At 41.1% G+C, this 13,166-nt stretch overlaps 1 protein-coding gene across 2 annotated transcripts in view; it reads right to left on the bottom strand.

The window, feature by feature from the left end:
* Positions 1–13,166, bottom strand: part of LOC117523189 (excitatory amino acid transporter 2-like) — an 88,860-nt gene that overhangs the window by 14,507 nt on the left and 61,187 nt on the right. For both annotated transcript variants that reach the window (XM_034184636.1, XM_034184645.1), the window contains 3 exons: positions 12,080–12,206; positions 11,591–11,824; positions 6,471–6,665 (listed from right to left, as the gene is read on the bottom strand). In XM_034184636.1, the coding sequence (XP_034040527.1) occupies positions 6,471–6,665; positions 11,591–11,824; positions 12,080–12,206 (556 nt within the window). The remainder of the gene's footprint in view (positions 1–6,470; positions 6,666–11,590; positions 11,825–12,079; positions 12,207–13,166) is intronic.

Here is a 13,166-nt window from a genome sequence, read left to right as displayed (position 1 = left end):
TGTATGTACGGATATATTTAAATCTCTTTGGTGTTAAAGATATGTAGATGTTTTGTTCATGTGGTTTCTGACATGTCTGGAATAAGACAGGCTGAAGCTGGGAAAACTAATTCTCCTGTGAGTAGCGTTTTATTCTTTTAGTGCAACTATTAAAAGGTCCACTATTTCTGTATTATCCGTCATGACTTTGCTATCCATCCACTTTTGTTCATAGTATGGGACCACTACACGCGCGGGTCTGGGGATATTTGCTCTTAAAAGTGTGTGCCTGTGTGTGTGTATTTGGGGTGTTTAGCGCAAAAGGTCGCACCTCTTTTGACAAACCGGACCAGCGTCACAGGTCCCGTTTGAAGCAATATTTTTATGAGGTCCTGCTGTGTCCCTCGGTCCGAGGTGTCAGGCTAAATCCCCTGATCGATGATTACGTGTGTTTTTTGGGTCCACCATAAAACCTGATACCTGTGGGTAATGAGCTTGTTTTGGAGGCTGGTCCAGTTTTCTGTCCCGCCTCCTGCTGCAGTGCTTTTCCTTCATTCCAGCCGCTGACTGGAGCAGACGTTCATTCTCTCAGAATGAAGTTTTCTTTTTCTTCAGAGTGCGAAAGTCTTTCACGGCAAGTGAATTAAGTAATCTTTTGATAGAAATGCTTCTGGTTTTTTTTTTTTAAAAAAAGATCCTCGGCGGTAAAAACATTTTTAAATGATGTTTTTTTGTTAGATATAGAGCCCCACGGTGAGAAAAGTTTATTCTGATGGAGCAGAAGAATTCGGCCTGACAAATTAACCCCAGAGGATCATTTAGACGACACGACAGGCCAGGGATAGACTCTCCTTTATGACGTAAGAAAATCAGCTCATAACTTTTTAAAGTGTAAATATTTCATTAATAAGTATGGTCTGTGTTACAGTTTGTGGATATTCTGTTAGGAGTTTATTTAACGCTGTTTAATCAAGTTTTTTCCCCCAGACACAGCAGCAGAGATAGTAAACCCTCTGAAATCTCATTTATATTAAAAATACAGGTTAATAACGCGGAGCTGGTGTGTTCTAACCGACGGAGGTCTGTCGAACCGTCAACAGGGCGCCGCGGGGACGGACTCGTGTTACACGGTAAGAAGAAAAAAATCACATCATGACTTTTTTTTTTTAAAGTGTAGGCTAAATATTTAATAAGTCGCATCTTTTCTTTCAGTTTGTGGCGAGACGTGACCGTCGCTCCTGCAAGATGCCCGGAGGTTCGAGGATATTTTGGACTGGTATTAATTAATGTTTTTGAGAGAGAATAATTGCGATGCATACAAAGTTTATTCTGGTTTAACGAGAAGAAGAAGACAAATGAAGCCCAGAGGGTTATTAGACGACACGGGGAGCCGGAGAGAGAGTCGCCTTCATGAGGTAAGAAAAAAAGAAAAACAATGATTTAGTAATATGACTAAAGTTTTTAAAGGGCCATAAAGTAAGAAAAAAAACATATTGGCTATATAATGTCAGACGTTTCCCCACTCAGCCAAAAATTTATGCAAACAGTCAGCATCAGCTCGAAAAGTAGAAGTTTTTGTGGAGCTTTTCACAACCAAATAAGCGTTTAAAGCGTAAAACCCTCCGCCAGTTAGATTTCTCAATAAATGACCACCGACTGTTTCTATCACAGATACGGCGTGTGAATTGTAAAAATTACAGCTTCTGTGTGTTTTCAGTGGAACTTCTGCAAAACAACCGCATTTAAATCTTTATCCACGTTAAAACGACTTGAGATTTATAATTATACGCTCTGAACAAATGCACAGATTCTACATGACACACTTTCCTCTTGTCACACTGACAGCAGTGTGTCGGCTCACAGGCTGTTAATGTTTTTGACAGAATTGGTCGGAAATGTGCAATTTTCAAGTGCCTGGTGCAGCCTTTTACAAATCATAAAACAGCGGAGTAACAACAGTGAGTTTTAACATTAGAACTCTTACCCTCCTGATGTTGGTCAACTCGTGTATTTCAGATTCATTTTAATAAATGTTCACCTTTCTGTAGCAGTTGTTAGCTAAACTAGTTTGTTCATAATTACAAGCGGTTTTTAAAAACACGTTGTACAATTTTTTACTGCGGATTATTCACTGTTTAGGGTATTTCTACATGCCTTACACTGTAAAAAATAATAAGATGACTTTACTAAAAATGAAAATAATCAAAAAATGCAAACTTGCTGCCTTACAAAGTAATTTATGTTGTCTTGAAGCAGATTTGATTACCTTAATTATTGCGAGTGTGCAGTACTCAAATACACTTAAAATCTAGATTACAGTAACTTGTTTATTTTGCTGTACTGAAAAAAATAAATTACAGTAATGTATTTACTGTGAGCATCCAGCAAGTGACGGCTTAATTCTCAAAATAGTTTTGTTCATTCATCATATTCAGGTCAACTTAATTTTCTTGAAGCTACAGCTTGAAAACTGAGTCTGGTTAACTTAATTCGTTTGTATGTTTGCATGCATTTACAGTGTACAGAGAGAGTGCGGCTCAAACCAAAGTCAAATTCCATGTATTCTGTGGATACTTGGCCATTAAAAGCTGTTCTGATTCAGATTCTGATAAACCAAAAAATGCTGATGAACCCTGTTTTATTTGAAACTTCAAAGTTGTTGCTTCAGTTCTCCGTCATTCAGTTATCTGTGATTTTCAGGGAACACTTGACATAAAATGCTGACGGCTGATTTTCATATTAAAACAATACATGTCTCCCTTTTGGAAAGTCTCCCAAGAAATCTGATCAGAGAATCTTGATGTCTTCAGGGTGTATTAAAAACTAACCAGGAGAAAGCTGCTTTCAAGAACAGTTTCAGTTATTTTTTTGACCCACTTCAGATGTTTCTTGGTCAGAATGAGGTGGTAAAGCAGGAACTTGCAGCGATACAAGTGAGCAAAGAAAATGTTTAGATTTAGGACTTAACATCCAAGCTGCTGGCATGTGAACGTTACCGTGAAGTGTTGAGATAAGGATTTGATGTTTGAATCCCAAAATGTGTAAAATATAATAAGTTGACTTTACAAAAAAAAATATGCGAACTTGTTGCCTTAGAAAAGTGGCTTTGAGCAGACTTGAGTTTATTATACGCAGCTGGAGACACAATAATCATCTATCAGCTAATTTACAGCGACAGCCTGATGGTTACCCTTTAATAAACATGGACGTATGCTTTTTTCTTCATGTAAGTGGACCAAATTTGTGTTTAATAACCATGAAAATATGCTTTTTTCTTCAGGTAACTGGAACAAGTACTTTTTTCTTAATGTTTTCCTTCACGTATGTTGTGTTTAATAAACATGAACGTATACTTTTTTTCTTCATGTAAGTGGACCAAATACTTTTTTCTTAATGTTTTCCTTCACGTATGCTGTGTTTAATAAACATGAACAATTGCTTTTTTCTCTGTGTGTGACTTTAATGAATGTAATAAAGCACATATTCTAAACCTTATACAGCCTGTGTTCTTTCCTATAATATTGTTGAAAAGGGTAAATTGTTTTTCAAACGAGGTTTTTTGTGAAAAACACTTACTGGTACCTTTTGCTCTAAAAATACCATCTGGCCTGACACCCAGCCACCCTGCCGGGAGTGACGGAGAAGAAACTTTGTTTTTTTCCGCCTTCATCACCTCTGGGCGGCATCTCCGATCAGCGGGTGTCCCGCGCACCATGATGATCGGGTAATATCTTAAAAGAAACACCATTTGGCGTGAGTGATAAGGAGCATTGTTTATTGAAACATCCTTTGGCGTGAGTGATAAGGAGCATTGTTTATTGTTCTTCGGGTTCATCACCTCGGGGCAGCATCTCCGCTCAGCGGGTGTCCCGCCACACACACACACACACACACACACACACACACACACACACGCGCGCACACACACGCACACACACACACGCACACACACAGACACAGCGTCTGCAACAGGTTTTACAGCCGTGGGGTCATGTTTCCGCGAGCAGCTCTATGCGTGGGTATTTGACCGTCTTGCTGCAAAGACTTACAACCGAGAGACGGCTATTTGTACCCCTTCTTTAATTTACGAATTAAAAAACAGAAAAGGAAACGTAATAATTTAAGAATTAAAAATATTAAAGGGGCATTAAATAATAGACACTGATTTATGTTTAATTATTTCAGAATTAGTTAATTCTTTAATACATTAAAAAGATCTAGGTATTTTTTATCATTCTTTAATTCATGAAATAAAATGACATTAAAATATTAGACCCTGGGTGGGAGGGGAGGTATGGCTTGGAGGCGGTGCTTGGCCGGGGTTAGGGGAGGAGCTTGGGGTGGGGCTAGGGGAGGAGCCAGGGGCGGAACTAGGGGAGGAGCCGGGGGCGGGGCTTAGGGGCGGGACATACTGACGTCATCGACTCTGATTGGATGTGACGTCATAAGGGGCGGGGGCTCGGAGGCGGGACTAGGGGCGGGGCTTAGGGGCGGGGCATAATGACGTCATCGATTATGATTGGCTGTGATGTCATAAGGGGCGGGGCTTGGAGGCGGGACTAGGGGAGGGGCTTAGGGGCGGGACATAGTGACGTCATCGATTCTGATTGGCTATGACGTCATAGGGGGGGCGGGGCTTAGTGACGTGGCCGATTTTGATTGGCAGCTGTCACTTTTTTGACGAAAGGTGGGTCAGTTTTCTCTCTGATGCTGACAAGCTTCGCTCGTTCATGTCCACGACATATGCATATTAAAGGATAAAAAAAAAAATCCTTGCATAGAAGGCAGTTGCCGAGCTAATTATTTGTTTAGAGATTGGAAATCTGAATCACCCACAGGATGTACCTTAACTACCTGAGCCAGCAGTGTCTTTGCAAAATCTTAGCTGGGAGACCTACAGGAGTAAACAGCAATCTGGATGTAACATAGTTCACCAGCTTAGAACCGATCTTCAACAAGAGAGATTTCTGAACGGAGGGACCCATTCTCTGATTGGATAACAAGCACCTTCCAAAGTATCAGTTTGATGTAAAGCTCAAGGAAGTAAAACAATCAAGAAGAGGACAGAAAAAGAGATACAACACTATTTAAAGAATGAATCAAGCAGCAACTTTATTGTTAAAAGGTGGGAGACACCCATCAAGAGAGGACCCATTGGAAAGCCATCATTTGTCAAAGAACAGTCCAGGAGGAAACAGGTGGCAGAACAGAGAAAGACAGGGAAGAGCACAAGACTCTCCTTACTGGGCCAAGAATGTGTAGCCAACACTGGATTCATCCAGCAAATCCAAACACACCAACGATGGAAGACATTAATCCTTGATCCTCTATAACATACTGTATTTTCCAGAGTGTAACTCTATTATTTTTTTAACTAGTTTTGGAGGTCCTACGAGTTATACTCTGGTTTGACTTATATACCAAAAAATAAAATAAATAAATAAAATAAGATGTGTCATTCATAATAATAATTATTATTATAATTATACATTGTAATTATAATGACCATTCAGATAGGACTTCGCCAGCAATCGAAGCATTAAACAAAATAAGCTACTCTAATAATAGAACTATAATAATAAAAGAATAAATATGGATAATAAAGAGCACACTGCAACAATGCACAAATATCCCAAATTAAGTGGGACTTATAGCCCAGTGTGACTTTCTGGGTCACAGATTTGCTAGATAAGGTCGAGCTGTACGAAAGGACTGCCTCGAGTGGATCGCGGCCCCGCCATCCTGGAAGGTTGAAGCGCTGCAGCGGTCTCGTGCTGTCAGTGGAAAATGCATGCTCTGTGCTTGTAATCAGTGTCGATTCTCTGGCCAACTTCTCAACCGTTATTTAAATTTAAGATGTGAAAACTTGTGCTTAAGTCAATTCAGATATGTAGATTCGATTTCTGAAGTCAGATTTATCATAACTGTTGATCGTTTATCCCTATAAGGCTGTGAATGGAGCGGAAAGTGGTGCCCGTCAATAGAAAACTCATGTCATCAGTCAACTCTCTGGCTGATTCCTCATTTTTTTTCTCTGTGCTTTGACGGTGAAGGACCTTCAACCTTCCAAGATAGGTGGCTCAGCGCTCCAGGTCACAGGACCAAAATGCCTGTCTATTATGGGATGTATGTGTTCTGGGTTTTTCTTGTTTAGGAGGCATTTTTTTAACAGGTGTGACTTACACTCTGAAAAATACGGTACTTGTTGGCTACCTGCTGGACATGTATGAAGTTGTTGCAGGGGAACAACTTCATGATGAAAGTTAGAAGCAGGTGTGGTTGTGTTAAACATGACTAACGTCTGAGTTTCTTTCATTTCCAAAGTCTCGGTCTGTGGCCAAGCAGTGATGGGAAGGGAAATCACCCTTTTACCCTTGAACATGTCCCATGATTCATTCTTAGACAAATATAAGACAGTGAAGTCAGACAAACATCATTTGGTGGTCTATAAATGATACTTCTTCACCATTTTGTTGAAGACATTTTCTCACCTAACAGTAACAAGCTGGTGCCAGTCGAGATTAATGTTGTTCATCTGAGCTATGAAGATGGCAGCTACCGCTTCGTAAAGCGCCGTGCCGTCCATGTTAATGGTGGCACCCACTGGGAGAACAAATCGTGTAACTCTTCGGTCGATGCCGAGGTTGTCCTCCAAACATCGGAACGTGACGGGCAGAGTTCCAGCACTGAGGCAAAACAAACAAAAAAGACTCATTTAATTAAATTGTCACACACAATATGCTCCATTTACTAAAAGCCTGCAGATATCAAAACATTTGGACAACAAAACCAAGACTGTCGAGAATTCATTTTCAAAACTTAATTACTTGAGTCATCTAATCATATTAAAAATTAATTTTCAGGAGCCTACTGTTTATTCATGTGCTCACTGTTCAGTTGTGTGACAAATTAATTTGAAGTTCCTTTCAAGTTTATTAATGAACACATCTCAATAACAACCGAATACAACAACAGCGCCATTTGATGGATTGACAGCGGAGACGGACCCTTAACATAATTAACACTGAATCACAATATCCAAGGACGCACATTCAGAAAACACATTTAGGGGAGGTGATGGTCTAGTGGTTAAGCATTGGGCTTCAGACCAGAGGATCCTCAGTTCAAAACCCAGCCAGACCAGAAAATCACGAAACGCCCTTGAGCAAGGTCCTTAATCCTCCAGTTGATCCCGGAGTGAAGTGAGCGCCTTGTATGGCAGCAGCCTCACATCGAGGTGAATGTGTGAATGCGAGGCATTATTGAGCTTCTGATGCAAATGCGCTATATAAATGTAGTCCATTTACATTTCATGTATGAATACAATAACATCATGTGCTCCCACTTCATTATTCAGTGTTTTTGAGTTTGTTAGTGTGCTTCTGTGCGATTTTTGTGATGTTGCTCGCAAATGTCAAGTTTATGGCCTTATTAAAGAGTTCATGTTGTATAAAGTCACTTTATCTCTGCTTTTTACACTTAAATATTTTTGATGTTTCATACTAAGTGTTCTTAAACTCCCAGAATTCTGTGTCTATACAGAAACTGTCCTGCCTTCAAAATTTTAGATTTATGTGATGCACTACAGGTAACAGATGTTTAGAAATATTGCTAAGATTTTGTTAATGTGAATTAAAAAATGTTTTTTAATGTGGTTTTGAAATGTCCATGTTTGTAATGTTGTCAGAGAGGCATTTGAAGGGCCCCTTCACACATAGCACGAATAAATAGGAATCAGGGCAATCAACGCGAAACAGCCCGAATGAGTGAACCCGACGTCGGAAGGCACACACACGAGCGTGCACAAAACCATCGCAGCGGGAACAGAGTGTGAGCAGCTGGAGCATGTGGAACCACATCACCCAGCTGCTGTGGAAAAAAAAAAATACATGCCACCCATGGGATTCGAACCTGCAATTTACAAAAGTTCTGATTAACAGACAGAAACTTTACCACTGTGCTACCATCGCTGTCCTATAAAAGGAGCATAACATACCTAAACTCAACAAGGAGATAAATGTAATTAGACAATGTAGATGAAGAAGAAGTCTTTAATTACGGCAAAAGAAGTGGCGTAACTGCCCTTGTTCTGGAGGAAAAAAAAAAAACAACAACAACAAAACAGCTGGAACATTGTGCTTCTGCTGTGGAGGAAAAAAAATAAAACCACACACCATAAAAAAACATTACATTTTATTGAATCCCTCTTATCGAGCGGACGATACAAGTATGAACTGTCTGTTCCTCTGTAGATGACCCATGGTCATAGACCAGGGGTGGCCAAGTTCGGTCCTCGAGAGCCACCTTCCTGACACTCTTAGTTGTTTCCCTGCTCCAACACACCCGGATCCAATGAAAGGCTCATTAAAAGACTGCTAACGAGTCTTTCATTGGATTCAGGTGTGTTGGAGCAGGGAGACAACTAAGAGTGTCAGGAAGGTGGCTCTCGAGGACCGAACTTGGCCACCCCTGTCATAGATGTACAGTCATGACATGACATAAATGAAGCAGTGTGCTCTTATCATGTCCACATCTGCACGTGTGTCCGGCCCGACACGTGTGTCCTGTGGACGGCGCGCTGCAGGACAGACACCAAGTCATGTGGAACAAGCTCATGTGGGTGACGTGGCATTCACATCGCTGGCTGCATGTTATCATCTGATCATCCATTTCCCCTGGGAGAGCTGTCAATGTGCATGCCATGCGCTTGCTCACTGCAGCCTGTCACAATAGCAATATATGTTTGTATGTATGTCCACATGAGGACAGCAAGCATACACACGTGCATCACAGTGGACAGTTGTAAGGCCATGTCCGTCAAAAGACGGAACGTGTTCCCCAGCTGAGACGTCCAGGAGCAGAGATCTTAACAGCTACTGATGTCGGCGGACACACCCCCTGTCCATCCAGTGCACACACCAATGTTCACTCTGTTTCTGTGTTATGTGATCATTTTTTTAGTTATTTGTTATGTAATTGTGTATGTAGGTAGTGTAGTACTTATTAATATACCTGTCCTGGCTGTGATCTCTGTGTTTTTAATGTGACACATTGTGTGCACTGAGCCATCATTTGTAGTTGTCAGTGAGGCTCTGGTCAGCAGCTGGGAGGAGGCTTGCTGTGCTGTGTGCGCTCTGGCGTGGCTGGTCGCTCCCCATCTATACATCCATATCAGCAGTTTATGCAAGTGCTCCCCCCCCAGCATGTCATATGTGTTGTGGATGGGGGAGCAACACATGCGCGATTCACGCAAACAGCACGTGTGTTGCAGAGGGAGCAGACACTCTGGTACGCCACGTGTGTTTCTTTTTTGCAATACCACGCTCATGGGGCCACTTAGACAAATTTCACATCCAGCTGGAAAGTGGTCATCTGCTCACTATTTTCGTGCTAATAGCGCGAATGGCCACACATGTTCTAAGTGCCCAGCGAATGGTGTTGGATGTTCGTGTGTGTCACCTGGAATTTGGCCGACACCTGCCACGAGAGGGATTGAATGGGCTCTCACAGGGCACACTCTGTCTTTCAGCCGCTGGTGTGTGCAAATAGTTGTAGCGGCAAGTGTACCAGGCATTGCGCTAGTCGGCTTCAATCATGTTATGTGTGAAGGGGCCTGAAAGGTTGTGCTCTTATTTTTGTCTTGTTAATGAACTTTTAGAAAGGTGTTAACTTTGTTACCTCATGTCTTCAACTACCCAAAGCTCGTGACCATAGGTAAGGATAGGAGTGGTAGAGATGTGATTCTGAGGTCACCAAACTGGATACCCTCCAGTCTCTGACTGTCCTTTGAAATCCTGTCCATTAAAATCATGAACAGGGTTGTTACAAGGGACAGTTCTGGTGGAGTCCACCAGCAATCTGGAACAGATCTGATGCTTTGCAGACAATAGGGACACCGCTTCTACTTTCTTTGTATAGACACTGGATTGCTCATTGCAGCAGTCCTAGTACCCCATTCTCCCACAGCACTCCGACAGGACGCTAATGCCTTTCCCAAGTCCACAAAACACGTGAACTCTTTGGGCATTCTATCAAGCCCCTTTTATTGTTGATTTATTGATGTGGCTCTAAAATTTTCTGTTTTGTTAATGAGCTTTGTGAAATGATTTGTTGATTTTTTTTTATTTTTTTATTTTCACATGCTATGTCGTTATGTTTTGAGTGCTCTGACATATTTTACACATCCTGTGCAGAAAATGAAACAACACTCTCTCTGTACCCGGAGCTTTTTTGTCTCCAGTTTACATTCTCCTTCTGCCCACACATGCATGTTTAGTGCAATGAGATTTCCATGTGTGCACATTTAGTGGCCTGCACAACCATTGCCTCTCTCCATGCTTATGTAGACAGCAGTACTCGCCACCCACTTACATGAAAGAGCAGGGACTTTCCAGAAATACATTCAAAAATCACATTTTGAGGCTAGAAATACATCTGGTTAAGAATGTATTTGAACTACAATCCACGTCCATCTGGCTTTTCCTACACAAAGAGCCATTAGATCTGTCAAAAGGCTCCAACTGCTGTTTCTGCTAAGTGCAGAAGAGGGAGGCTTGGGGAGGAGTGGCCAAGGGGTAAAGCTTTGTTGATGTCATGGACTGTGGTGGTTGTGCAACATCTACTGGCAGGAAAAAAAAAAAAAAAAAAATCAGTCATTGTACATTTAAAGTGACTTTGAAATGTTTGCTTCAGGACCACAGATATTTCTGGTATTATGGTGTTTACTGCAGTTTTTTTTTTTTTTTTTTTGGTGGGGGGGGGGGGGGTGGTTGTTGTCTTTGCACTGCATTATGTCTGTGGTATTACTGTGTTTACTGCGGTTTTGGGGGAGGGGGTGTTGGAGGGGTAGTTGTTGTCTTTGCACTTCAGAACCACAGTATATCCTGGTATTACTGTGTGTTTAGTGGAGTTTTTTTTTTTTGGGGGGGGGGGGGGGGGGTGTTGTCTTTGCACTTTAGGACCACATTATATTTCTGGTATTGCTGTGTTTACTGCAGTTTTTGTGGGGGGGTGTTGGAGGGGTGGTTGTTGCCTTTGCACTTCAGGACCACAGTATTTTCTGGAATTACTGTGTGTTTACTGCAGTTTTTGGGGGGTGGGGTATTAGAGGGGTGGTTGTTGTCTTTGCACTTCAGGACCACATTATATTTCTGGTATTACTGTGTTTACTGCAGTTTTGTGTGTGTGTGTGTGGGGGGGGGGGGGCGGGTTGTTGTCTTTGCACTTCAGGACCACAGTATTTTCTGGTATTTATTGCAGTTTTTTGGTGGTGGTGGTGGGGGGGGGGGTTGGAGGAGTGGTTGTTGTCTACACGTCAGGACCACAGCATGTTTCTTGTTTGATTGTGTTTACTTCAATGTTTTGTGTGTTTTTTCTGTTGTTCTTGCATTTCACAGCCACAGTAACAGTACTGTGTTGCTGTTGTTTTGTTGGTGACTGTTTACACTCAGTTGCCGGAAAAGGTCCTTGCAGTAAAAACTACTCCATTATGATAATGTGAATGTAAAAAAAAAAATAAATAAATCCCTGCAGTTACTGGGGACTTTATGAATGAGACTTTAATATTGTGCTCGCCAGAAGGACAGAAGTAAAGAGGAGGAACACTTTATACCTGGATGCTGTTCCAAGAGCCGTGACCCAAGCCTGGAAAATTCCCATGAAGAACTTGAAGGGGTTTTTTTTAACAATTACGAAATAAATCATTGGAAGAAAAATGCCTCCGTGGATGATGAGGCCCACGATCACAGTGACCATGTACATCCCCAGCTGTCTTGCAACCACTTCCAAGTTAGCAATCGAGATGATTTTCCCACAGATGAGGCAGGCAATACCGAGAGGTGAGTACCTGAAGGAGACATAAGGTCAAACACGCTGTACTGTATGTCATATGTGCAGTAGGAGGACGTGCACACAAATTTTCATGGTAGTCTTCCGTATGTTCACAAAGTACAAACTGCTCTGTGTTCTCATGGATACTAACAAAAAAAAATTTCTTTTTGGTGTTTGCTTGTGGCATATTCTGAATGTGATATTTTGGGAGCACAGAGCAGTTTGGCAGTTTTATTCAATGTGGAGTTTTACAGCAGTGTGTCTCACTTACCACATAATTGCACTGACGAGCTTCATGACAATTTCATTGAGGATGTTGAAAAAGTCCAGCATCAGCTTGGCCTTCTCTCCCATTTTCCCCATAATGACTCCAAAAGCAACAAAAAAACCAATCAGTCCTGAAAGAAACACAATGAAAGTACAGCCTGTGCAAAGAAAAATTGCTTTACTGATGTTGCTGATGCAAAAGTATTTAAATGCTGTTCTGGAACAAATCATACAATGATGGGTAATCAGGTTTTTGATGTCCACATGGAAACTGGAAGGTACGGAGCATCATGTACCTCCATCAAAGCCCAACAACTGTTTATGAAGATAGTGAGAAAGATTCCAAAGTTTACTGATGATCTGATGGTTTCTTCAGAATGTGACCTCACTGGAACTTTATGCAGCCAAGTATGAAGTAGTCTGGATGAGACTTGTAAAGCTCAGCACAGTATCTTCTGTAGTATAAGTTACTTTGACTTATATTCCAGTGTGATTTACATACTGAAACATCAGACATGTATTTATAACAATAACTACTGTATTTTCCAGAGTATAAGTTTTACCTGTTTAAAAATGCCTCTTGAAGCGGAAAAACCCATATATAACTTGTACCGCAGTATAAGTCGCGCTGGACTATAAAATCACAATTTTTCTGTATTATCAGCTCTTTCATTTGGGATTTTTGTGCATTGTTAGCACTTGTTTTATTATTATAGCTGATTTTGATGAGTGCTTTCATTCCTGTGAAAGTCCTACATAAATAGTCATTATAATTATTATTTTTTATTCACAAATGTGGGATTTTTCCAACCCAATCTCACGTCAAGTTTATGATGGCATCATGAAAACTGATTTAATCTATTAGTTTCTGATACCATCACAAAGAATAGTAGATTTTTGTGATGGTATCACAAAATTTGGGGTGATACAAGGGGGTATTTGGGGCTATGGTTAGGATTAGGGTTAAAATTAGCCAGAGACATAGTAATGACAGAAACAATGGCAGGAATCACCCTTCCAAACAAAGTAAAGACATCTGAGATTTTCAAGGAGTTCAGAGTGGAAATGCTGCCCCTTCATCCAGAAAGGTA

The sequence above is a fragment of the Thalassophryne amazonica genome, chromosome 2 (assembly GCF_902500255.1).
Source record: "Thalassophryne amazonica chromosome 2, fThaAma1.1, whole genome shotgun sequence".
In the NCBI taxonomy this organism is placed as follows: domain Eukaryota; kingdom Metazoa; phylum Chordata; class Actinopteri; order Batrachoidiformes; family Batrachoididae; genus Thalassophryne; species Thalassophryne amazonica.
This window is presented reverse-complemented; position numbering and strand designations above follow the sequence as displayed.